General features: G+C 56.0%; 1 protein-coding gene across 9 annotated transcripts in view; it reads right to left on the bottom strand.

The window, feature by feature from the left end:
• The window catches only part of ANO1 (anoctamin 1), a 193,728-nt gene that overhangs the window by 50,558 nt on the left and 117,930 nt on the right, over window positions 1–25,240 (bottom strand). For 5 of the 9 annotated variants that reach the window (XM_069566553.1, XM_069566561.1, XM_069566552.2 and 2 more), the window contains exons 4-12: window positions 24,054–24,152; window positions 23,150–23,301; window positions 21,595–21,649; window positions 18,523–18,574; window positions 15,975–16,040; window positions 15,429–15,484; window positions 11,895–11,936; window positions 5,690–5,754; window positions 4,753–4,887 (exon numbers count right to left, since the gene is read on the bottom strand). In XM_069566553.1, coding sequence (XP_069422654.1) covers window positions 4,753–4,887; window positions 5,690–5,754; window positions 11,895–11,936; window positions 15,429–15,484; window positions 15,975–16,040; window positions 18,523–18,574; window positions 21,595–21,649; window positions 23,150–23,301; window positions 24,054–24,152 — 722 coding nt within the window. The remainder of the gene's footprint in view (window positions 1–4,752; window positions 4,888–5,689; window positions 5,755–11,894; window positions 11,937–15,428; window positions 15,485–15,974; window positions 16,041–18,522; window positions 18,575–21,594; window positions 21,650–23,149; window positions 23,302–24,053; window positions 24,153–25,240) is intronic. The other 4 variants (XM_069566554.2, XM_069566557.2, XM_069566559.2 and 1 more) reach the window with 1 other exon arrangement.

The raw sequence follows: 25,240 nt of genomic DNA, 5'->3' as shown, positions 1-25,240 counted from the left end.
GCGGCCAGGGCCCCGCTGGCCCCCGTGGACCAGCACCTTCCGGAGCCATGCCATCCTTGCCGGGGTGGACATGGTTCGGTCGGCTAGCCAGCAGGCTTCCACCAGGGCCCATGTCTCTCTTCTCCACCCAAGGCCCCAGCTTGGCTTCCCACTCTCTGCTCCCCTTACCTTATAGTCTTAGTGACTTTTGAACAGGGTCCCACACTTTAATTTTGCACCCAGCCTGCAACTTCTGTGGGTGGCCCTGGGTGTGGACCCATGGGACCTTCTGTGGGGTGGGACAAGGTTGCGTAAGTGTTCATCTCTGGGGTGGCCCCGGGCAGTGGGATGCACGGCCTGCCCTGGAGCTGCCCCTAGAAGTCGAGGTCCCCAGCAGCCTCCCTCTGATGACCAGGCCCTGTCAAAGCAGTGCTAATGGTGAATGTCGTCCAAGTCCTGACGTGACAAGGCCCAGGAGACCCGAAAGAGGAGAGAAGTTGAGGCGCGAGGATGCCATGCCCTTCCTGAGTGCTGGCCTTGCACCCAGCACCTGCTCAGTGCCAGTCCTGCGGGCTTCAGTCCACCCCTGGGGGTGCCCTGGGTGCCAACCTGAGGGCCTCGCTGGGCACTCTGGACCCATAAGAAGATGGAGACGTGGTCCACCCAGACCTCCTCTCAGGAGGCAGGTGGCTGGATCAGAAGGGACACACCCACAAGCTGCCTGGGTTTGTGGTCCCACCAGGCCGGGCTCACCCTGGAAATGAGGGGTGACCCCTGAGCAGGATGGGGCCCTGCTCAGGGCAGGCTTTCATTCTGCTGAGCAGACACGAAGTCTGGAGACCGTGGGGAGCTCTGCGATGCCCAGGGCCCTCCTCCTCCGCCCTGCCAGTTCTCAGACTCTCTCTTACTAATACTGAAAAGTGTAGTATTTAAAGGCCATCAGCCATGTGAGCAGGAGACGTGGGCACCGAGTGTCCACCCAGGCTGGACCAACTCTGGGGCTGTTACAATCCCACTTTCACAGAGCAGGAAGCAAACCCACAGAGGGGACATTACTTGTCCAGGGCCACACAGCAGAGTGGGGCTTGCGTCCAGGGCTCTGTCCCTGTCAAGCCTGTCTATCCCTGCCCAGTTCTCAGCTGCCGCCCAGAGGCCACAGGAGGGCTCCCTGCTGAGGCCAGGAGGCCTGGCTTGGCTACTTGAGGGGCAGTTTCTGTTCTCTGTGAGCCCGGGGCTGGTCCTTGAGCCTCAGACTCGGTTCCTCCTCCTGGAAGATGAGGAGAGAGGCCAGCAAATGGCCTTACCAGCTGTGCCCTGCCCTGCCCCTCTCCTCCCTGCTTACTTGGACAAGACGCTGAGCTATAATTAGGCACAGGCAGGAGTGGATTCCCAGGGGTTAGATGGCTTTCTGGGTGAAGGGCGGGGGGTGAATAGGGTGATTGCTTTATAGCTTTAAAGAAAAATTTTGGGATGCACCTGAGCTTATGCACAGATCCTGGCTGGACCACAGCCACTGGGGAGCATTTGCCAAGAGGTTGCGGGAGGCCCTCCTCTGGCAGCACTGCAGGTATTCCACTCAATTTTCTTCTCACAGTAGCTCTCCCCAAACACTCACCAAGAAAGCGTGTGCCTGCCGTGTGTGGCAGGCACGGCGTCAGGCACGGCGGATGGAAAGACAGATGGTGGGCAAGGCTATTGCCTCGGAGCATGTGGGGAAGCATGTGTGTGTGTGTGTGTGACCACGTGTGTGTGCCTGTGAACACATGTATGTCGGGGGGGTCAGGCACACACAGTTCAGAGGGCAGCAAGGACTCGGGAGCCAGCCAGCTCTGCATGTGAATTTCAGCTCCACTGCTCGGGATCTGTGTGGCCTAGGGCAGGTCGTTTGAACTCCTTGGACCTCAGTTTCCATATGGAGAAGGCAATGGCACCCCACTCCAGTACTCTTGCCTGGGAAACCCCATAGACAGAGGAGCCTGGTAGGCTGTAGTCCATGGGGTCGCTAAGAGTCTGACACGACTGAGCGACTTCACTTTCACTTTTCACTTTCATGCATTGGAGAAGGAAATGGCAACCCACTCCAGTGTTTTTGCCTGGAGAATCCCAAGGACAAGGGAGCCTCGTGGGCTGCCATCTATGGGGTCGCACAGGGTCGGACACAACTAAAGCAACTTAGCAGCAGCAGTTTCCGTATCCATAGAGTGGGCATGCTGAGACTTACAGAGCTCTTTTTTTTTTAAAGGGCCACGGCATTTTGTTTGAGCATATTGGGGTTTTTTTTTTTTTGGCCATGCCACATGGCTTGCAGGATCTTAATTCTTTGACCAGGGATTGAACCCTAGTCCATGGCAGTGTACGCGCGTGCTGAGTCCTAACCACTGGACCGCCAAGGAATTCCCCGAGAACCCATGTTATTGGGTTGTCAGGAGGCTTAAACAAGGGAATGTCCAGGAAGCCCTGGGAATGGCACTGGGGTATTTAAACCATCCTCTCATTCACCGTCACTACTGTGGGAAGAACAGAGTGATGGCAGCTGTAGTGACCAAAAGGAGGTACAGGCGCGGACTCGAGGGGCCCATCTCTCGTCCTCCCTGAGCTTCTGCTCTTCTGGGGGCTTCTCCCAAAAGGAAAAGGGGCAGGACACCCACCCTGTGTGACCCCAGCCCCTCTCAGGGGACTGGTGGATGGACACACCGTTGTCAGCCTGTGGCCTGGCACCACTGGGTGGGGGGCCTGGAGCCTGAGGGTGGGGGCGGGGCTGGGAGGCCAGGGCCTGAGTCTCTGCCTGCCCGTGAGCCCCACGGCTTCCCAGCCCTCTGCCCTGCCAGCTTAAACAATGCCAGCCAGACAAAAAGCCTGTTTCTGCTGGTTTAAAACCCTCAGCCTCTCCCTTCACTGCCTTCAGCCAAAATAAAGACGAGCAACAGGCGCCTGCTCTTTGGAGCAGACAGAGGGACAGGCGGTGGGGCAGCATGGTGCAGGGCGTGGGGGCACTGGCCATCCTACAGACTTGGCCGGGCCAGGCTCCAAGCGGAACACACACTTCACACTTGGTCCAAGGCGCCAAGCGAGCGGAGGCTGAGGTCAGACGGGGCCCCAGAGTCCCCAGTGAACGCTGTCCGTAACCCTGGCCATGTGACAGTGCTGGCCTGGCCTGGCCAGGGGCTGTCAGCGCCCTTGCAGGGGAGCCTGAGCCTCCCGAGCCAGGGTGTCCAGGGCCGCCAGCCCTGCCGTCCCTCCAGGACCGGGAGGGAGGCGGATGGAGCAGTCCCCGTTGGGGGCGCCCCACCTTCCATTCGCCGAGAGTCTCTCCGACTTTGGAGTGAAGTCCCCTCCACGTCTAAGCCACTCTGATCTCTGCCTTCATTAAACCCCTGAGCACAGTGAACTCGTGTCATTAGCAAACAAAGGGACAAGCTTTCTCCTGCCTGTGCCCAAAATAACCCTGGAGGGGACAGAAGCCAGATTCCTTTAACTTTCTGGTTCTGGGTGGGTGGAGTACTTTATTGTCATTCACGTAGATGGTTGCATGGCATCACCGACTAAATGGACAGGAGTTTGAGCAAACTCTGGGAGATAGCGGCGGACAGGGAAGCCTGGCAGGCTGCAGTCTATGGGGTCGCAAAGAATTGGACACGACTTACCAACTCAACAACAACAACAACAACATGTATTCAAACATCCATTGCACAAAACTTCACCACGCGTGGCCTTTCTACACCACTGAGTGGGGCCTAAGGAGCCAGTCTCTCCCCCAGGTCAAAGACTCCTTCATTGGCCCTTTTCTGACCAGACCCATGGATGAATTTCCTAAACCAGGGCTCTGCTTCAGAGACGCTGGGCTGAGTCATAAGAAGGGTAACCTGCCCTATGTCCCAAGACTATCCTGACAGACCGCTGGCTCCCGGGAGGTGGGCGGGGCGTCCGCCTCTCTAACCAGCACTTTGCCCGCAGGCACAGTGTTCCTGATGGAAGTCAGGGCTGGCATCCTGAGCTCACATCATAAACCGCTATCCCTGGGTCGAGATTGGCAAGTTCCGGGAACAGCAACCAAAGAGGGGAGATGCTGTCCTCAGACTCCCACTGCCTGAGTCACGCTCTGGCTGCCAGTCTGGGAGACGCGCACCCGGCGTGAGGCCAGGCTGTCTCTGGGATCTCGGCCTCCTTCCCAGAGCTCCCCACACCTGGCCTGCTTCCTGAGGAGCAGTGGCAGGCCTGTCGGCCCTGTGCGCACGGGCCGGGGTCTGCTGTGCCGGGCCAGCCCCTGCAGACCAAGCTGCTGCTGCACGATCTCCCCACACCGTGGGAGCGGGGGTGCGGCGCAGACAGGGCCCAGCCGGCCGAGTGCACCGCCCCGAGCTCTCCGAACGGTCCTGCCACACTTCCTGACCTCACAGGGAACCAGTGAATTTTCTTGTCACATAATGACTAAGGACTGAATGGGAAAAAAAGCTTCAAAGGACAAAAAGGAGTCGGATATTTATTTTATGCCTTCCTCTCGACAATAAAATGTCTCCTAGGGCGAGCGTGCCTGCAAAGGCCGCCCACGCTCTCAGACAGCTATTAAAGCCTTCAGATGGGGTGGCTCTGGTCCTGACAGTGCCCAGCCTGGCCTGTGACTTCCCGGTTTGGAGTGGGGGTGGTGGTTGCTGAGTGGGGCACCGGGTTTGGGGTGAGGGGTCCCAGTCCCAGGAAGTTCTATTCCTGCAGTAAGGGGAACATGGCTCCTTAGTGAGATGAGGACATCTTTGGGGAGAGGGGCTGCCCACCTACCTGGGGATGTTGTCATCAACAGTGGCCCATCCGTAGAGGAAAACGATGATGCCGACCACAGAGGCCGGGATGAGCATCTGGGTGTAGACGCCCAGCCAGGCGAAGTACAGGCCAATCTTCTCCCCAAAATACTTTCTGCACCGCAGGGCAAAGCCAGACAGACACACGCTTACTCTCAATCCTTTCCAGGGGCAAAATTTACACCACGCCCCCTCCCCAGCACGAACAGCTCACATGGGGGCCCCTGGTTCTCGACCAAGCAGAGAGTGTGTGGGGGGTGGTTCTGAGCCAGGCTGTTATGTTCAGGGGGGCTCTCTGCTTTCACAGTGCCCACCCTTCCTCTGCTGAGCCCTGAGAATGGGAGCATTTCCTCCTGTAAGGCCCATGCAGCAGGGCGAGATGCTGCCTGGAGGCAGTCAGCTGTGTTCCAGCCTTGTGCAGCCTAAAAACAGGGAAAAGCTCCAGCCCTGAGGCACCAGTAACTCCATATATTGAGCATCTCTGTCTTCTTCATGGGCTGGGCTCTGATCTACGTGTCCCCACAGCACACACATTGCCTGGTCTGTCCGCTCTGGGAGAGAGGTCTCTCAGGAGAGGACACAGTGTCCAGAGGGGGCAATTCTTACAGATTCCCAGGCAGCTCTTTTCTTCCTTTTGACACAGAAAGAAACCCCACCAGATGCCCGACTGGGTTGAGCCAGACTATGAACTTAGGGGGAGACAGTGAACATGACAGATGAGAGCCAGTCCTGCAATGAATCTGAACAAACTGCTTGATCTAAGGCTCGGCCAGGCTGCCAGTCTCTGCTGGGAGACCTCAGCTCCCCTGCACAAGCTCTTCAAGTTCAAGCAAGGGCCCACGCTCTGCACACTCAGTGTGGTCGAGATGCACAGGGATGTTTATCCATCCAGGCCTGCTCTCAGCATCCCCACTTACCTGACGAGGTCGATGGGCTGGTACTTGTAGAAGACCCCGTAACACGCCCACTCTTCGTACAGGAGCTGGGAAAAAGGAAGTGGTGAGGGCTGGGGAAAAGTAAACCGCTCTCAGGTCCCTCGCCAGAACACAGAGCTGCCAAGGTGCTCAGCTCACGGCTACGTCATTCATTCATTCAACAAGCTCATATAGAAAGTCAGCCCTGTGCCAGGTACTGTGCTGGACAATGGGCTGTGAGCTGAACACTGCAGACACCCCCCTCAGCCCTGGAGCTCCTCCATTCTGGTGGAGGAGACAGACATGGAAAAATGGGTCCCAAGTTTCAGCTCTGGTAAGGCCCTCAAAGAACCCACGGGCAGTGGTGGCATCTCCGAGCAAGAACAGACCTCTGGTTTTAGGTGACGGTGGGGATGGGAAAGAAGCTTCTGGCATCATTATGGAATCCTGACTCTTCACTATTTGATCTGGGATTTAAAATGGCCTGCCACTGTCAGACACCTCCCTTTCTTTGTTAAAGACAGACCCACCAGGGTTTGGAGCAGAGAAACCCCAGTAGTATGATTTTAACAGATCTCACGAGGTGCAAAAGAGCCGGGGTGGATCTCCTGAGACAGGCTGTCTGATTAACATGGCTGAGCGAGATGAATGAGATCCACAAACCCACTACGCCCCAGGCTTGGGCAGGATGGTAATGAGCTTGGCCTTGTGGGAATGCGTATATTCAAATGTCTGTATGAACATGTAGGGTGTCTTAAAGAAGATTCCGGGTTAGGACTGCTGGTTTTAATAAAGAGATCCCATGCACATGGGTAATTAATGCTCTATCAACCTTAACCCAAAGCCTATGGTGACCCTGCTGGCTGGGGGGAAGCTGGCCCCAGCTGGGAACCCAGTTCCTTGGCTGCCTGTCTCTGCTGGCAGCATTCGGGGAATGGATAGGAGGCCAGCATGGGGATGCCTGTGAGGACTTGCCAAGGTCTCTGGGCCTCTCCTGTACACTGAAGCTTGACTTTTGTCCTTTTCCCTTTCCTTAATATTTAAATTTAAAACTTGTGAGAGTCTCTTATATTCAGATTCTGCTGTGGCCCCAGATACATCAAATACAGCTTTCTATTTTTTTTTTTTTAAACACAGCCTTTTATTTTATCGCCCCCAATACACTATGCTATGGAATGAATGTATCTCCCCAAACACAAATGTGTTGAAGCCTTAGCCGCCCAATGTGACTATATTAGGAGGCTACATATTTATGGAAGTAATTAAGGTTAAATGAAATCATGAGAGCAGAGTTTTGCTCTGATAGGACTTGTTCAGTTGCTAAGTCATGTCTGACTCTGCAACCCCATGGACTTGGAGCCTGCCAGGCTTCCCTGTCCTTCACTATCTCTCAGAGTTTGCTCAAATTCATGTCCACTGAGTCGGTGATGCTATTTAACCATCTCATCCTCTGTTGCCCCCTTTTCCTTTTGCCTTCGATCTTTCCCAGCATCAGGGCTCCACTATGACCCATCTGTTTTGGGTGGCCCTGTACATCACAGCTCATAGCTTTATTGAGTTATGCAAGCCCCTTCACCATGACAGGCTGTGATCCATGAAGGGGACTAGAAAAGACCCTGACAGGACTTGTGTCCTTATAAGAAAAGGAAGAGACACCAGAGCTGGTTTCCTTCTCGTGCACACATGGAGGAAAAGCTACACAGAGGAAGGTGGCTGTCTGCAAGCCAGGGAGAGAGCCCTCACCAGAATCCAACCCTGCTGGCACCTGGATCTGGGACTTCCAGCCTCCAGGACCATGAGGAAAAATATTTTCTATTCAAGCTGCCCCGTCTGGTACTTTGTTACATCAGCCTGAGTGAGTACATTCTCCCTCACTGACTTGGAAGACCCACAGCTGGTGGGATGGTTTTCCATACACAAAGATCCCTTCAACTGAGCCTCTGAAAATCAAAAATGTGTAAGAGGCTCACTCCAGAGAAGGCAATGGCAGCCCACTCCAGTACTCTTGCCTGGAAAAATCCCAGGGACGGAGGAGCCTGGTAGGCTGCAGTCCATGGGGTCGCTAAGAGTCGGACACGACTGAGCGACTTCACTTTCACTTTTCACTTTCATGCATTGGAGAAGGAAATGGCAACCCACTCCAGTGTTCTTGCCTGGAGAATCCCAGGGACGGGGGAGCCTGGTGGGCTGCTGTCTCTGGGGTCACACAAGAGTCGGACACGACTGAAGCAACTTAGCAGCAGCAGCAGCAAAAGGCTCACTCAGAGGGGTCCAGCTTCCACAGACCAGGGAGTCAGGGATCCCTAGAAATGAACCTTTAGCAAGTTCAGCAAACTTTCCTTTTTTTTTTTTCTATTTTGCATTGCCTCTCTCCTGCAGCTGGAGCGTAATACTCAGGAGAGCATGAGCATTGTATTTCATCAGAAGTCAGCACACAGGGACAAAACAAGCAGGGAGGAGAATGCAGGGAGAAAAACAACAGAGAACAGCTAAATGCATTCTTAATAAACTACAAGCGAGCCTTGCTGTCAGAATCCTGGGTTTTGCCTACTCTGATCTCTTTAAGAGGAGCTTTCTTTGGATTTTAAGTCTTTCTGTAAGTGGCATGAACAGGATGTGTTCAGCATGACTCCAAGTCCTGAAAGACTTAATGGCAAGTCTGGTTGCTGGTGGGGGAGCCTTTGGAGCTTCTGCAGAAGGGACTAAGATGCACGGGGCCGACCCCATCTCAGAACAGAAGGGGTCCAGGAATTAGAGCCAGGCTGCCGGGCTGGGATGGTGGCTCCACTGGGTCTGCAGTGGGTGTCCTGGGCAGACCCTCCCCGCTGAGTCCCATCGTCTCCTTGATATGGGAGGAGCCTGTCCTTCCTCCCAAGTCATGGCAAGGACTCAGACGGACCCAAGGCTTTGTGAAGTGGAGTGCTGGGGGCTCGCTAACCTGTCTGATTATGCAGAAAAGGAGGAAAGCCTACAGTATTACTCTCTAAAGGGAGAGGTCTGAGCCAGCAAACTCCGATGAGATGGCACAGCACCTCTGGATAAACAGAGCAGCCGTCACCAAAGGCAGCTTCCTCCCCTCAGCTGAAATTTACAGCCTAGACGCACTGGAGGTGGATCAGAGGGAGGGATGAAGAGAGAGGCCCTGGGATGGAAAGGGGAGGCACAGAAAGACCCACTTGAAGGCTTGGCCTTGTCACACTGGCCACCTTGTTCCTGGGCCTGCCCAGTGGGACTGGTCACACAGCAGGCTGGCCATCACCCAAGGGTAGACATGACAGATGGGGGTACAGCCCAGCTTTCTACATAAACCACTTTATCTTGGTGGACTTTTCTTCCTGCCAAGAAGAGAACATCAATCACCCTGTAGCCATCAGCACAAGGAAATCAAACAGATTTCCTGGCTAGGGTTAGCAGAGCTCTGTGGAGCCCTTTGGCCTGTGAGCAGGTGGGAGGTGTCTGGGGCTCTGGGGGCAGGCTAGCTGGGGGCTGGTGGCTCTGGTCACGGTGGCCCTGGAGCCTTTCAGAACCTGACCTCAGAGAGATCCTGGCTCCACCCACCGGCATCTCTTCAGCCCAGACCTCCCACCTGAGCCCACACAGCTTGGGGTGGGGGGCTGCCACGGCACTGAGGTGGTCTGTAGTGACTGTACATGGACTTGTTCCTTGCTATCTCCCCCTGGGATGGAGGCACCAGTAGGGCCAGTCTGGTCTGTGTCATCCCCAGCTTCTCAGACCAGGCACATGACAAGTTTCTAGCAAGTAATTGTTGAATGAATGGATGGATAAATGCATTATGGGCCAGGGCCCTGCAGCTCTCAGCACAGCACACCAGGGACCACCTCAGTTCACACCTGGAGGAGTGAGCTCTTGGATCACAGGTTTGCAGCCCAAAGATCAGACCACGAGCTGTGGCCGTGCTCGGCCCGTCTCTGGCCCGCCTCCCCTGAAACACTCCTGCTTGTACCCTGCTCCGGCAGATCAGCACAGGAAAATGGCCTTGGCTTGGCTCGCCCCCTTTCTGTCCTGTGTCCTCAGGCACATGGGGATCCTGCCACTGACAGGATGCCACAGATCTTGTCATTGCAAAAGCAAAATACTCAGAACCAGATCACTTAGGGTGAAGTGCTCATGGGAGAATGAGTTCTCTGAGCTGAGACTCAAACACGTGTCTGGGGCATTTCCTCTTCCTCCCTGCAGTCTTTCCTTCCTTCCACCATCCACCACTGCTCATCACCTGTCCATCCTTCCACTCGTCCATCCACCTGTCCGCCCATCCATCCACCTACCTGTCCAGCCACCTGTCAGTCCATCTGTCACCCACCCATCATCCATCCATTCACCCAGTATTCTCAGGCCTTGTATTTGTTGCTGGGACATAATATTAAATAGAGGCAGGCAGCATTCCAGGCAGAGAACACGGCTGGGGCTAGATAAACCTGGAGCTGTCTGCTGGGCTGGCACACAGCGGTGCCAAATAGTTCCTAAGTAATAACTGCATAGCATAGTCTTGGCACTGACGTGGCCATCAGTCAAGTCTCCTATGATTAGAATGGCAGTCAGTGAGGCTGGAGCATGGGGAGGAAGGTGGGAGACTGGGGTGGAGGGCCTGGGACCTGGAGGCTGAATGGCCAGAATGGGTGTCGGGAGTGGCAGCGGGTGCAGAGGGATGCAGGAGGCTGGGTTCCCAGGCCGGGGCTGGTGCAGGGCAGGCCCGCGGATCAGATGGAGGAGATCAGTAAGTCACGGGCTCGCAGACGAATGCCAGGTGTTCCACTAAAAATAACTAAACATGTAATTTTTGTGCTAAATCAGATAGTATCTTCAGTTGGATTCCTGGGCAGGTGGGCGAGTTGTATCAAGTACCAGAGATTTAAAAGCACATACTGGGGGCTGGAGGGAGGTGGGAGCGGAGAGCATTTCACATACAGAGGCTGGGGCCCTGGTGATTGCGACAAGGCCTCCATTGTGAGGTTTTCAGGGAAGCGTCAGCTCAGCGGGATCCACTCTCCAGGAGCAACAGGCAAGGCAACTAGAGCAAGAGGCAAGGCAAATGGGGGTGGGGGGAGGGGCGCGGGGTGCTGAAGGAATGCAGGCGGGGTGGCTCCCGGAGGTGAGGGAGGGCTGGGCTTACTGGGGAGATGGGAGGAGTTCATGTAGAAGCAGAGAAAATGTTAGTGGCTCAGTGTGTTCGACTCTCTGCGACCCCTTGGCCTGTGGCCCTCCAGGCTCCTCCGTCCATGGGATTCTCGAGGCAAGAATACTGGAGTGGGTTGCCATGCCCTTCTCCAGGGGATCTTCCTGACCCAGGGACTGAACCAGGGTCTCCCTCATTGCAGGTGGATTCTTCCACCAGGGAAGCCATGTAGAGGCTGGTATCTGGGAGCAGGCAAGTGAGGGGAGGAGGAGAAGCGGCTGTGGTGGCCAGGAGTGACTGTCCTGGGAGCACGGGTGGGTGGGATTAGGAGCCAGTGAAGCAGAAAGGGTCACTTGGTGTTTCCCAAAGTGTGTCCCACAGAACACTAGCTCCATAACTTCCCCATTAAAAAGGGTTCCAGGACAGGTAAACTTGAGAAGCACTGGCTTGACCACCATCCATGGTGTCCCCTACTGGAGTGATGCTGGGGGCCAGGGCACTCCAGGTGGCTGGCCTCGCTGTTCCCAAACTCATTTCCCCGGAAGCTGGGGTGATTAGGCTAAATGTCAGCAAAGAACTCTGGAGGTTCTGGCTGCTCCAGTGAGACACAGTCGGTGCATGAAGGAAGGATGGGGCAAAAGGGCAGGCTTGGGGCACTTCCTTTCCTCTCACATGCTCGGACGGCCTGCCAAGGATGCTTCTGAGGATCAGAGCTCCCTGATGGCTCAATGGTAAAGAATTCACCTGCAGTACAGGAGCCGCAGGAGACCGGGTTTCAATCCCTGGGTGGGGAGATCCCCTGGAGGAGGGCATGGCAACCCACTCCATTATTCTTGCCTGGAGAATCCCATGGACAGAGGAGCCTGGCGGGCTACAGTCCGTAGGGAGGCATTGAGTCAAATATGACTGAAGTGAGTTAGCATGCACACAGCATGAGGAAAATAGTCCAACGAGGCAACTTCACCCACCTTCTCCACCAGCTGTGGGGCCGCGGCTCTGGGACCCTGCGCCCCTGCCCCTTGCTGGGCAGGACTCCCAACCCCAAGGAGCAGGCTCCCGGGTCTGCACACCTACCTTCCTGTCGTTGAACTCCACGTTGTCCCCTTCGTAGTCTCCCTGGCAAGAGAGAAAGGCTTTTACTGTCCTGTGACCCTTCCACAAGGCAGGTGGGCTTGTCCCAGGAGAGAACCTCATACAGTGTGCAAGGGCGCCCAGGTCCCCTCCTCCTATGATAACAAGCGCCATGAGCCCCGGGCTGTCCCGCCTGCCCTCCCTCAACTCCCAGAAAGCCTGAAGCGCCTTCCCCTCGATGTAGAGATGATACCCAGGAAGGGCAAGCAGTCAGTCCCTTGGAACTGGTGACACAGAGAAAAGAGGCTTCGGGGGCTGGAAGGATGGTCAGTGAACATCCCGTCCTGCCAGGGGGCATCCTGCTGTTTTGCCCCAGGCCCCACCTGTGTGGTGCCCCTCTCCCTCTCGAGTGTCCCAGGAAGGATGCTGAGTTAGATCGGTGAGGCCAATGTCCTCATCCTACAGATGGCAACACCGGAGCTCAGAGGAGCACACTGACATCCCTGGGAGAGACGTGAGATCTGGTCAGACCTGGGACTTGGATCCAGGTCTCCAATCCCAGCAGAAAAGAGGGAGGGCCTAAAAGTCAAAAGGGAGCCTAGTTTCCCAGACGGGTGACAGACGAATAGAAGTGTGGGAGAGGCTGGGCCTAGGGGGTCCTGGTGCCTGCTCCACTTACCAGCTCCTTTCACGAGCCCCACCAGCCCAGCTAGCCCCTTCCAGTGGTGAGAACGTGATCACCAGACAGACCACTAATGCCCGTGGTCTCTGAATGAAGATGCTCTGGGAGCAGTTTAACCAAATTCCCCTCAGTCTTTAGGCACCGCCCCTCCACCCGCCCACCTCAACCTTTATGCCTCCCCAGTGCTTTCCCCTCTTGGCTGAGATGGCCTCAGGACTCCAGGAGCACCCCATTTTCACAGAGGTCAGTTAGTTGGTGACCTGGAAGGGGGCAGTTGCCAAGCAGGAAGGAAGCCAAAAAGCTGTCCAGCAGCAGCTGAAATGCCAAGTCCTTCTCCGGAGTTGAACGCCAGTTACGGGTCGGAAGGCTCTTCCTTCATCCTCCACACACAGTCATAACTGGTTGTTGTCTGGTTGGCCATGACCCAGAACCTGGTCTGACGGATGGGTGCTCTTGCTGAATGAATGAACAAGTGAGGCCCTGGAGGGGGTGGGGTGCTCCGGGCCACATACTGAGATGCGACCTAGCACAGCTCAGGGGTGAGAGGCTGATGGTGAGACCCATACACGCACAGGAGGAGTCTGCCCCCTGCCAGAGGCTAAGGTGCAGCCTCAGTGCAGCCAGCATCCTCTATTTAAGGCACAGGGTCCATGGGGCTCCATTCAGAAGGATTTATCGCCCCAAATATTTGAACCTCAGCTTCAGCACTTAATGGTGTGTGTGTCCATCAGCTACATGGAAAATTCATGGACAGAAAATCTCATATTCCCTCGAGATGACCGAGGTCCATTATCCGGCTGGAAAGAACCCTGGAACCAGAGCCAGTATCTGGGCTCCGCTCCTTGGCTGTGTGCCCCTGGGCAAGTTGAAGAATAGCTGCAGTCTCAGTTTCCCCTTCTGTAAAGTGGGAACAGTCCCCACATGACAGGCTTCCCTACTGCCCTGTCAGGTACAAAGATGATGATGCAAGAGGAATTTCCAAGATACAGATCTTGGAAATGCTTTGTGTGTGCCCCGTGGATTAGTCAGTCTTGTACTCATTGGTTTAAACTACAGTGAGAATCCGTTCCTAAGACAAATGTAGCAGCCAAGCCTGAGAAGAGGAGGTGCGTCGGCCTCCAGGGAAGGTGGAGGTGGTTATGCAACTGGGGGTGGAATAGCCTGTCAGCCACATCTGTCTTCTGGCCCCTGCTCCCTAACAGGGGTGCTGTGTGACCTTGGGCAAGTTGCTAAACATCTCTGAGCCTTCGTGTCTGCACCAGATTAAATGAGATAAAGCTCCTACTAAACATGGTTCTTTGCATACAGTTAAGTGCTCAGAAACATTGATTTCTCCCCTTTCCCTTTCGAGACTTAAAGGGCTGAATCTAGCAGGCAGGGAGGCCCTGAAATGTTTTGGCTTCTGTCCCTGACCTCTTGGTAGGGGTGATCAGCTGGAAGGCCATGCAGGGATATGTTCCTGGTGCCTGTGGGGCGGAGCAAACCTGAGAGGCACCGGTGGGGTGGATGAGTGAGGCCCCTTCTTGGGAGGAGCCTGTGGATCTGAGCCTGGTCCTGGAAACATTTATCCAGCAATAGGTCAATTGTCAAGACCACCTGACTTCATTCCACCACCGCATTTACTGAGTACGTAGGAGGCGCCACACGTGCAGCGAATGACAGCCAAACAGTGTTTGCTTAGTGGAATGGAGAGCAGGCAGGCCCAGAGAGGAAGGGAGGACTCAGCCGTGCGGGGGAGGGGAAAAGGCAGGCTCTCCCGGCAGTCGCTCTATCTGCCCTGGGCGAGGGTCTCGGCAGAGAAGGCAGAAGAGCATTGCAGGCAGAAGGAACAGCAGGAACAGAGGCACAGAGATGGGAAAGGAAGATGGGCTGATCCCCAACCCCCTCCCCAGTGAGTGACAAGGGGGCGGCGGCAGCTCGGCTAAGCATCCTTCCTTCTAGGTCAGCAGTCCGGGTGGACGGCCCTTTGCTGTCTGACCCTCTCTGTTTGTCCAACCCAGTGTCTCATTGAAAGCCCTCCCATTTCTGTATTCCCATCAACACGCTCTGCAGCTCTGGCAACTGGACAGGGCAGGCATTATTCCCGACTTGCAGATGGGGGTGCTGGGGCTCAGAGGGGACCTGGGCTGCCTCCAATCAAGGCCACAGAGGAGGGAGTGGCCAGGACTAGAATCCGGGTCCTTGGACCCCCAAGCCTGCCCCCCTTTTCTCCTAGCCTCTGCAGTAACACACATTTGGAAAGATGCAGAGATCCTCTGTCCGGGGTTCCCACACTGCTCAGGCCCCATGGCCCATCCCCAGTGCCCTGCTGAACTCTAGTCCCTGTTTCCATGGAGACAATAAGAAGAGACTCCTCTTTCTCTCCATCGCAAGCCAAGACAATGCGGCTGTGGCCACAGGCTATATTTGTCAGGGGGTACCAGTGGGATTTGGAGATGTAGCTCAGGAAACTGGCCACTGGCTCTGTAGAAGCAGATACACGAAGAGCTCTGGCCAATCTGCCAGAGCCCAGCGGGGCAGTGGGTGGGGGTGGGGAGACCGAGCTGGCACACAGTTCTTGTGGAGCAGCTGGCCTGAAGTTCAGATACACCTGGGGCAGAGTTGCTGCCATAGCGCCCTTGTCCTGGAGGAATGGTTCAGTGAGAAAAGATGGCTTTGCGTGTTAAGTCTGGTCCCACCTGAGGGAACCAGGAAGGGCTGTGAGCCGGTGACGTTTTTACAGGAGTGCCAAAGCAGGAAGCCCAGACTGCAGGACGATAAGAGCTCCCTGGGGGAGCTTTGGTGTGGTGTGGTCCTGGGGACCTGGGGACTCAAATGACACACAGAGATGGACAGTGTGGGTCCAGGTTACTTACATCATGCAAGGGGTAGGCCGCCGAGTAGACACCATTGGCCAGCAGGCTCGTGATGCCTTGAAAATAAAGGCAGAGAGATGGTTATGGACCAGTCATGTTTCCTGCGGCTCCGGGTTCCATCAGAGAGGTCCCAGGACTGTCTCAATCATTGAGAATTTTTTCAAAGCAAGCCACACCTGGCCGCACAGAGCCCGGCCACCTTTCTGGGGTTTCCTCCCCGGGTTTGACTGGGAGATGATAAAAACATGCTCTGTTGGCAGAATTAGAAAGACAAAGAGGAAACCCCAAGAGGAAGTAACACCTGGGAGGAAGGAGGGACCCCCAAACCTGCGATTCACCAGCTACCCCCACCTGCTTGAGGGCAAGCCTGCAGATGAATGAGGGAAGTGGAATGTAAGTGGTTAGAGAAGCTGAATCATGAGAAAAATATGGATGGGAAAATTGATGGTGTCAGAAAACACACATACAATTTGGAATTAGATTTTAGGTTGATTGGAAAAGCTGAAGAGGAGGCCTGCGGGCCCCACGCGGGGCAGAGGCACTTACCGTATCTATCACACTTGCGCCTCTTATTTAAAAGGGCAGAGTCCTTCTTTCTTCCCTCTCCTTGCCCTGTTTATACATCCGGCTATTAGTTATACATGAATGAGGCCCCAAAAGGATCAAAGATGTGTCTGAGGGGCAAGGTGTTCATTCTTGCAATCCAGTGCTCCTGGGGGGCAGTGGAATGATGGCCAGGCCCCAGTTTGCTGCTCAATGCCCTGCACTGGAAGCAGGATAAACATAGCCACACCTGCACCTCCCAGAGTCCAGAGGTGTGGACTCAGATGCCCAGCCCCAGAGTAAGGGGGGAAGGCAGAGCCTGGCTGTGCATGGGGACTGGGGTTCTTGGAGATCTGATCTGGGGGAAGACAGAGCTGCCCAGGAGTTTCTATGAAGCCCTTTGCTGGTCACAGAACCCTCCACCTGGCCTAAGAGCCGTTCTAGGTAGTAAGTGGGTCAGACATTTCAGTGGCCTGGTTGTCCCACTTATGACTACTCTGCTCTGGCACGGGTGGCAAAGTCCTTCTGTGAAATCTATTTAGAAATAGACCATCTCCTCAGCTAGTGATCTGGGCTGATCAGGGCACTTGAGGACGCTTGGAAACCCAAAGCAGAGTAAGGTGGGGGCACGTGGCCAAAATCCCCTGGCTGGAAAGTTCAGCTCTGATAAAACGTGAAGGAGGGGCCTGATTTATCGTTCCCAGAGCTCTCTCAACACCGTGCTGCCACAGGGTCTTTGCACAGGCCGTGCTCTCTATCTGGAAGGCCCACCTCTCTAACACCACCTTATCAGAAAGACCACTGATCACCGATTCTAAATCCCCCCTCACTACCCAGCCCCTTCAACCTGCAAGATGATGTTCTGGTTTACCTGGCTCTCTCTGATCTGTCTCCTTCCTCCAGAGCAGAAACTCCCTGAGGGTGGGGTCCTACCTGACCCAGAGGCTAGTGGGTAACAGACCCCATCTATGAATCTGGAGGTCAGGAGGGCTTTCAGACAAGGTGCCAATGTGGAATGGGGAGCAGAGAAGGACCATCTGTCTGCTCTGTCACTGTTGCTGGGAACCAGCCCCACCATGGAACTTGCCAGAAGACAGAGACAGCTCCCCCGACCCAGGATGGCCTGGTGCGGGGTCGGCTCTGGGTGAGAAGGGCCCAACCCTGAACTCTGCAAATCTTCACAGCAGGGACCCCCTGCATTTAGTCACTCAGTCATGTCTGACTCTGCGACCCTATGGACTGTAGCCTGCCAGGGAGACTGAGGTCAGAGACGCATCGCTGGGGCTGCTGCTGCTGCTAAGTCGCTTCAGTCGTGTCCAACTCTGTGCGACCCCATAGACGGCAGCCCACCAGGCTCCCCTGTCCCTGGGATTCTCCAGGCAAGAACACTGGAGTGGGTTGCCATTTCCTTCTCCATCGCTGGGGCTAGACCCATGCTTCTCCCACCTCTGGTGGCCTGGGTCACCCTGGAGGATCTTGCTCCATCAGACACTGGGCTATGGGGTCAGTTTTCCTGGCTTCCTCTTGACTCCTGAATTCCCCCCTGCCCAGTGACTTAGGACACAGGCTTAGAGATTTCAGTCCCAGAAGGGTGGCCCTGTGACCATTGGCCACACACGGCAGGCGACATGCACCCACCTGACCCTGGAGGTGGCATCCTCTCCCCTCCCCCGCATCCCGGGCCTGCCCCAGGCTTCAGCTGAGAGCATCTCACTCCTGCCTCCACCGCCCCCAGGAAGCCAACAGGGAAGGGGGTCTCCCCTGGTGCATAGGCTCTCACCAGACCCTCCCCGCACCCTTGAACCCCAGCCACGAAACTTCAGACGCTTCTAGAGCATGAAGGAGTGTGCTGTGAGCTCAGCTCTCAGCGGTCGTGAAACAGCTCCAGGAGAAGCAAGGAAAGGCTGGGGAAAGGCGTCCCTTTGTCCTGAAATGATTTGCTTTAGCAAATTCAGCCCGGGCTGTGGGCAAGGGACCCCCATGGGGAGAGGGTTCCCTCTGCATGCTTTGGTCAGAAAGGTTTTGCACCTGTGGTTCAGATGTTCTGTAAACTGGTACCCGAGGAGCCCAGCGGCGATGGTTTTGTGGCAGGTTCTGCATCCAGGCACCCTTTCCAGCAGGGCCGCAGCCCGGGGTGGAAGGCGGGGGAGGCACCTTCTAGGCTGCATGTGTGTCTGGCAAATGGCTGAGGATGGTGCCCCCACAGGAACCCTAACAATCTCCCCTTGGACTGAGATGGTCAAGAGCAGGGTGAGACCCCTTGGCGGCCCCTTCAGTTTCCCGCAGGCAGGATTCACTGCCTCTGCTAGGAGAGGTGCCTCAGGCCACCGCCGACGCCTCCAGCCAGAGATGAGAATCCTTTGGTGCTTAAAAGAGCCGTAAAACCGCCTTGTGGTCCTGGAACGGCTCTCCTGCCTTGAAATGGTCACATAGGCTTAAATCAAAACTCTCTGGAAAGCCCCAGCCCAGCCGCCCAGCACCCACAGAAAAGGTGGGGAGGAAGATCACACCGCGAGACGAGTGCTATCTCAAGCCCCAGGCACGCCCTTACCCATGCTGTACTTGGCCTTCGTACACGTTGTTCTCTTCAGGATTTCGTAGACCTGTGGTGGAGACAGGGGCGGGGGCCGCCGTTACTCCACTGAGGGTCGCTGGGAAGGGAGGTGGTGACTGACGGGCCTCCCGCGCCCCCCTAGGATGGTGTCAGGACAGGTCACCTTGAAAGGCCCTTGCCAAGCTGGTGCCCAGGGGTATGGGCGTCCAGTGCACGGCATGTTTCTGCCCCTCCGGCTGAGAGGTGAGTTGGAATTCAGAGGTGTGAGGGCCCTGCCCATAGGACCGCTCCCTGATGTGGCCCTGGATGTTCTAGAGACTCAAGCTCCTTTCAGTTCAGTTCAGTTGCTCAGTCGTGTTCGACTTTTTGCAGACCCCATGGACTGCAGGCTTCCCTGTCCATCACCAACTCCTGGAGACTGCTCAAACTCACGTCCATCAAGTCAGTGATGCCATCCAACCATCTTTAACAAATTACTTCACTTTGATCCTTGGGAGCCCAGGCCTGGGGGTCTGCCTGTCTGCATTTGAGTCCTTGAAGCTGTGGGGTCTTGGGCCAACTACCTTGTGCCCTGAGCCTAAGTTTCCCCATCTGCAGAATGAGATGAAAAGAATGCACCGTAGGTGTTCGGGTCAGAGCACTCCAACCCCTTGACACCCCCGAGGTCCTGCCTCCCAGTGCCCCTCAGGCCCTGAGGCATCTGACTTCTGTTCACCTGCCCAGCTCTGTCCCAGCAACCCGGCCTCCTGTCTGCCCCTCACTCACTGGCGCTCTCCTGGGACCCCAGGGTCTTCACCCTGGCCATTCCTTTCACCAGAAACGCTTGTCCCCCAAGAGCTAAGTGCCTGCAGGGCCACCTTAACTAACAGGCAACCGAGGAGCCATGGTCCCACTGCTCCACCTTCTAATTTTGCTCTCTCTTCCCCTTTCTTTTCGGCTGTACCTCGTAGCTTGTAGGATCTCAGTTCCCCAACCAGGGACTGAACCCTGGCCCCAGCAGTGAAAGTGTGGCATACTAACCACTGGATTGCCAGAGAGTTCCCTAAATCGGCTCTCTCGTCCTGGATCCCTCCACACTTGCCAAGTATCAATGTTGCCTCTCCCTTCCCGCTTGTCTCGGGAAGACACCAGGTGCTCAGCAACTGACTGATGAGTGAATGAATGAATCACCCAGTGAGCTGGCTCCCTCCCCGGCACTTTCTGAATCTCCTCGGTGGCCTCATCCTGACCTTGCTGCTTCTACCATAATCACCTCTTCCCTTCCACATGCAGTTACAGCCCTGGTTCACCATCACCACTATGACCCCATATCCACCCTCTTCCATGTCTGGCCACTGGTGGTGATTTTTTTAGGACCTTGCTGTGCAACCATCTATGGCTCCCTAGTGCCTACAGGCTGGAGATTCAGGTCCCAAAACCAGCAACTCTGGCCCTTCCCCATGGTTCCCTGATGATCCTGGCTCCTACCCACCTGCACATTGGGCTGCCCCAGTGCCAGGAGCACAGGGAAGGAGACAGGAAGGACTGTCATAGCCTTGTCTAGAATGACGATGGGTCTCTGAGACCACAGGATTGAACTAACCACGGGCAGAGTTCTGAGTCACCAAAGAGTTTCTCTGGCGCATCGGTGGTTCACAAACTGGCCTTCAAGGTCTCCGGGAGACAGTGACCCCCACCCCAGAGGTAATCAGAGTCAAGGATGATTCAGCTAACCCCTACTGGCTCTGGCAGAATAGCTTTCTGTGACTTGGGGATCATGTTGGAATTCAATTATAAAGCAGATCCTAAACAAGATGGGGCCCAGAGCCTTCATTCACATATGCCCCCCAACCTCGGGCCACCTCCTGACAACAGGAATGAATTTACAAATTTACACCCTACCCTTGCAGGAGCATCCTGGTGATTCCCGGTAATATAAAACCGGGGCACACATACATCTGGAAATGGCAGGTTCCCAGGTCTCCCCACTGGCCATTCCTATCCTCCCTCATCCCAAAATGACAAAGAAAAAAAATGAAACCATTCAGGTTCAACTGGGTCCAGTTCTCTAAAGCAGTCAGTGGCCAAGAGGAAGTTACCTCTCTTGGAAACATATCAACCCCAAACTACACCGGCCGCTGGCATTTTTGCATAAATGAATTCCTCCTTGTTTATTATAATAAGGTTGAATTTCACCAATAACACAATCAATAATAACAGTAGGCCCTGCATCCAGGTCACCCTCGGTGGGGGCACAAGGCAGCCCTTTCAGCAGGAGGCCGCCACGGAAGCCGCCAGGCTGGGAGGGGACACTGAGTGGATGGGACCTGGGTCTGTCTGTCCAGGCATTGGCCCGAGCTCCCCATGCCAGGGCAGCATGCATGGTGCCTGTCCCGTGCCTGGTGCCTGCCAGCCTCGACATACAGCTGTGAGGGGCAGCTGTCTGCTCAAGGTCAAGCGGCTGCCTGCTCTCTGCCCTGCCCCTCTTCTCGCCGGGTTGGGAAGAGAGAAAAGCAGCGGCTTGGCCGCCAGGTTAATCCTTGTTTAGATAGAAGTTGGGTTCCGAGCTGGGCACAGCCCAGCATGGCTGGTGGACAAGTTGGTGGCTGCTGGATAAACATTAAACCAATACCTGGAGTAGGGCAGAGTGGCCTAGCCAGATTTCAAATCACAGTTTGCTCGTCTGGCAAAGCCCTGGAAATCTAGCCCCAACCCTCAGCCTTTGTCTGCACCACACCATCAGTCCCACCTGGCCGGCCTGCTCAGAACCCTCCAGGCAGAGAGAAACGTACAGATTCCATAAGGGCAGTGGAAAGGAGGTAGGAGAGGTGTGCGGGGAGCCGCGAACACACGGGAACATTCTGAAATAACCTGTGGGGTCTGGAGTCCCTCTGCCTCCTTCCCGCAGATCCACCCGTTTTTCCCCTGGGCTCCTCACAGCCAGCTGGTTTTATTATTCTCATTATTTCCATCACAGACAATTAGAGTACCCCCACCCAGGGGAATTTAGCTGAAATGAAATTATCATCCCATTTCCCGGGGGCCACCTTGCTGAGGAGCTGTGGATTCCCATGAGTGAGTGATACTTACTATCGTGCTCCGAGTTTTGCTGTCGAAAAAGGAATCCTTGTCAGACAGATCAAATCTGTTGAAATATTGGGGAGAAAAAAGAGACACAGCTCATTGGAGTTAGCTCTCCTGGTTTCCAAGGCCCTAAGGGGTCACACTACCCCTGTGAATGGTGACCGTGAAATTGGCAAAGCTCAGTCCGCCTGCTGGGTGTGACCCAACCCTGGATGTTTGGAAGAATCTGTCTCATCCTCACCCACTGGACTCACACGGGGTCATGGTGTGGGTGGAGGAGGTGATCCTAGCAGCAAATGTGGACAGACCCCCCTCTTCAAGGACCCTTTTTCTTTCCGAGGACACCCTCAGGGGGCAATTTCACTTCTGCTTCAGTGACACCAGGGCGACCATACTCTTGGATATTTTAACATTTGAGACAGTCTCACTGTAATTCCCAAATGGTTTCAGTCCTAAGGTCTTGGGACACACAGATGTCTTAGGGCTAGAGGGCAAAGGGACATGTCTGGAATGTATCACCCACTCCCCAAGACAGTCAGGGTTGAGCTGGGGAGGGCTACTCGGGGTGGGGGTGGCCCAGAGCCTGGAGGAGAGCCAGGCCTGCAGGACGGGGTGTCGAGGGAGGCCGGGGCCCTATGCGCGGTGGAAGGCGGGTGTCTCCCTCTCATGCCTGGAGGCCTGGGGCCTGGAGCTGGAGGGGGAAGCTGGGCTAGGGCACTTCCTCTCTCTCATGTCTGATCCCCAGCAGGACTGGGAAACAGCGATGAAGCATGTGGCCCTTGCCCTATGACTAATGCCCGGGCTAGAGCAGAAGCTCCAGTTCTGAGCCGAGGCCCAGTTCTGTGGGTCCCATGGGACGAGGGGTGTCCAGGGGCCTCCCACTCCCCACAGCTTTGTCATCCTAACCCCACAGGATTCCCAGACTCCAAACTTTCTATTCCCACTCCCGCCCATGCTCCAGCTCTGCCCAGTGAGGCTGTGCAGCTGCCACTGACCCAGGTGGCTACGCCCCACTGCCCGTCAGGAGTGGGGGAGGAGGGAAGGTTCCAGAAGAGGTGCAGCCCTGCCAGGCCCTCGCCCCCCTTGCTAGCTGCAAGACCTGGGCCCCAGAACTCCGGCTAGTGGGCTGCTTTCCAATTCTCAGCTCCCAGAGCTCGGCAGACTTGAGGGGCTACAGTCAACCTTGCCCAGTTCCTCAGAACACATCCTGAGAGGGATGGAGTCAGGCAGGGAGGGGGCCCAGGCTTGCACTCACTTGGACCTGTGCTAGTTTTCCTAAGTGTCACCCAGCAGAAGAAGAGATTTTTGTCTCCTTAATTCCTCAGTTCATAGTGACCTCGGAGGTCATTTCCAGGGCCCCTTCTGTGCTCAAGAACCACAAGCTCTTATGGGAATATGCTCCAGGAGCTGAAGTGGCCACTCCTTTGGGTGGGGGAGGGATGCAGAATTCTGGTTGGTCCTGCAGACTGTATCATTAGGCAAGTCCAGCGTGGGGTAGTGTCACCACACAGCAGGCCCCACCCTCCCCAGGAAGGGGTGGGCAGGTGGGGCCCCCACTTACAGGTGCTGCTTCTCCCGGGAGAAGGGGTAGGAGAGCCTCTTGGTGGTCTGGGGTCTGTGCTCCGCCACCTTAGGCTGGATGGGGTCTGTGATCTTCTGGAGCACAGAGTTGATCTTCTTGAGGAGGCCACGAGTCTCGCTGATGTGATACAGCTGCGGACCAGGCAGGGCAGGGGGGTATGTCATCTGCTGAGCCCTGACCCTGGGCATCTCTTCTGAGCTGGTCGGGGAGGCAGCCCCTCCCGCCCTTCCACCCCGCCCCTGGAGCTGGCTGGCCTGGGAACAGGGGGTGGGGATGGGCCAGGATGCCTCCTCTACGCCTGGGGTTTTCTGAAAGCTCAAAGTTTCGGGAGATCCCAGCCAAAAGGGCAATTCTAGTACATTCCAGGGAACTTCCCCCAACTTTGCATTTGTTTAAAAAGAGGCAATCCAAAGGATGCTAGTGGATTTGAGAAGCTGGGAGCTGACATTCCTGAGAACAGTTTCCCTCTCTGCTCACAAGTAAACCCTGAGGCCTCCCTGAGCTCCTGGGACATACGGGGCTCCCAGCTTGAAGCTGTCGGAGATCAAGAAGAAAAGCCCAGCAAGCCAGAAAGCATAACCACATGAAACGAGTCTGATGAACCAGCTGAAATCCTGAGCATAGGAACGGTGGAGCAGGGAGTTTCCCTGTGTTTGTGTCTGTGAGAAGTTCCCGGGCCCCTATGCCATCTCTGTGGGGCCCAGACTGTAACCTCTGCCCTCCCGCGGGACCCTGGAACCCTCCTGCCCTCCTGGGGTGGGGGCAGCTGAAGCTCCCTTGGGCTTTTTCCTAACAACCCAGACCCTCTCGATGTCATTCTCCTGCCGGCTTCCCTGACACGCAGATCCGGGGACCCCCTGGAAGCAGAAGCATCATCACTGACCTTCTTTGTCGGCATCTTCAGCTTCAAAAACTCGGCTTCTCGGCACAGCACATTCCAGGGTGCATGGATTTTTACAAATCCAACCCCGTGAATTTTTGTCTAGAAAGAGGGGAGAGGGCCTCAGTCAGCGTGGGTGGATGTTTGGGGCTGAAAACCATTTTTACCTTCAGGGCAACTACAGTTTACAAGATGGCAGCAGGTGGGGCTCCTTCTGCTCATCAACTCTGGGCTCCTCCGACGATGCTCCCTGGCACCCTTAGAATCCCCTGCAGACGGCACAAGAAAGCTGGTGGTTGGGTGGGCCCCTGGCATCCCACAGGAGTGATGAACGGGGGGTGGGGCACCGTGCCTGGAGGGAGGTCCTGACCCCACAACACCTGGGAGGTACTCGGGGGGAAGCTGAGGGCCCCCAAAACAGTCTGAGCCACGAAAGACCTTTCACATCCAAGACTCCAGGCCCTTCGACTGAGGGGGTGTATTCAGTGTCCCCGGGGTCCCCAAGCAGGGCTGAGGAGCTGACAGTGAAGACAGTCCCCTCCAGGCACCTCTGTGGGTCAGGACACACCTCTGGCCGGACCCGACCACCCCCCGGCCCCGTCTGCCAGCTCCCCTGGGTCTGCACTGCCTTTATCCTAATGTGAGTGGGCTCGAGACCGGCCTCTGTGCAAGTCCATCACCCTAAGCTGCTGCGAAGTTGGACAGTCACTCCCCTCTGGTCCAGTGCGTCTGAATGACAGGATCAGGCAGCAGAGGGTCACTGAGTGCCACTGGGCCAGGAACCACACAAGCTATGATAAGAACTTTGAGGACCGACTCCAGTGGTAATAGCCGCCTCTCCCTGCCACCCCAGCCCAGCCCGACCCTGACGCGTGATGGGCTGTTCCCTCCGCCCTCCTTGGCGCCGGGCCGCACTCCACTGAGGCATGGGCCGCTCTGCCTGTACTTCTCCGCCCCTAGCCCACCAGGACGGCCGCTCCTGCCGTCCACCCACTGTGCGAGCAGGCGGGAGGGCGGGGGCCCCGCTCTAGGGCCATCTCATCGGTGTACGGGCTGACCGGGGGCGCCGGCGGCAGGCTGAGCGCACTGTGCCCGCCACCTCAGACAGTGATCCCAGTATCAGGGTGGCCACCGCGCTCTCCGCTGCCTGTGGGCCTCTCTGCCGAGAGCCGGCGGACGACCTTGCTGGA

This window comes from Ovis canadensis, chromosome 21, assembly GCF_042477335.2.
Source record: "Ovis canadensis isolate MfBH-ARS-UI-01 breed Bighorn chromosome 21, ARS-UI_OviCan_v2, whole genome shotgun sequence".
Classification (NCBI taxonomy): Eukaryota; Metazoa; Chordata; class Mammalia; order Artiodactyla; family Bovidae; genus Ovis; species Ovis canadensis.
Note: the sequence above shows the minus strand (reverse complement) of the source record. Positions and strands in the feature narration are given on the sequence as shown.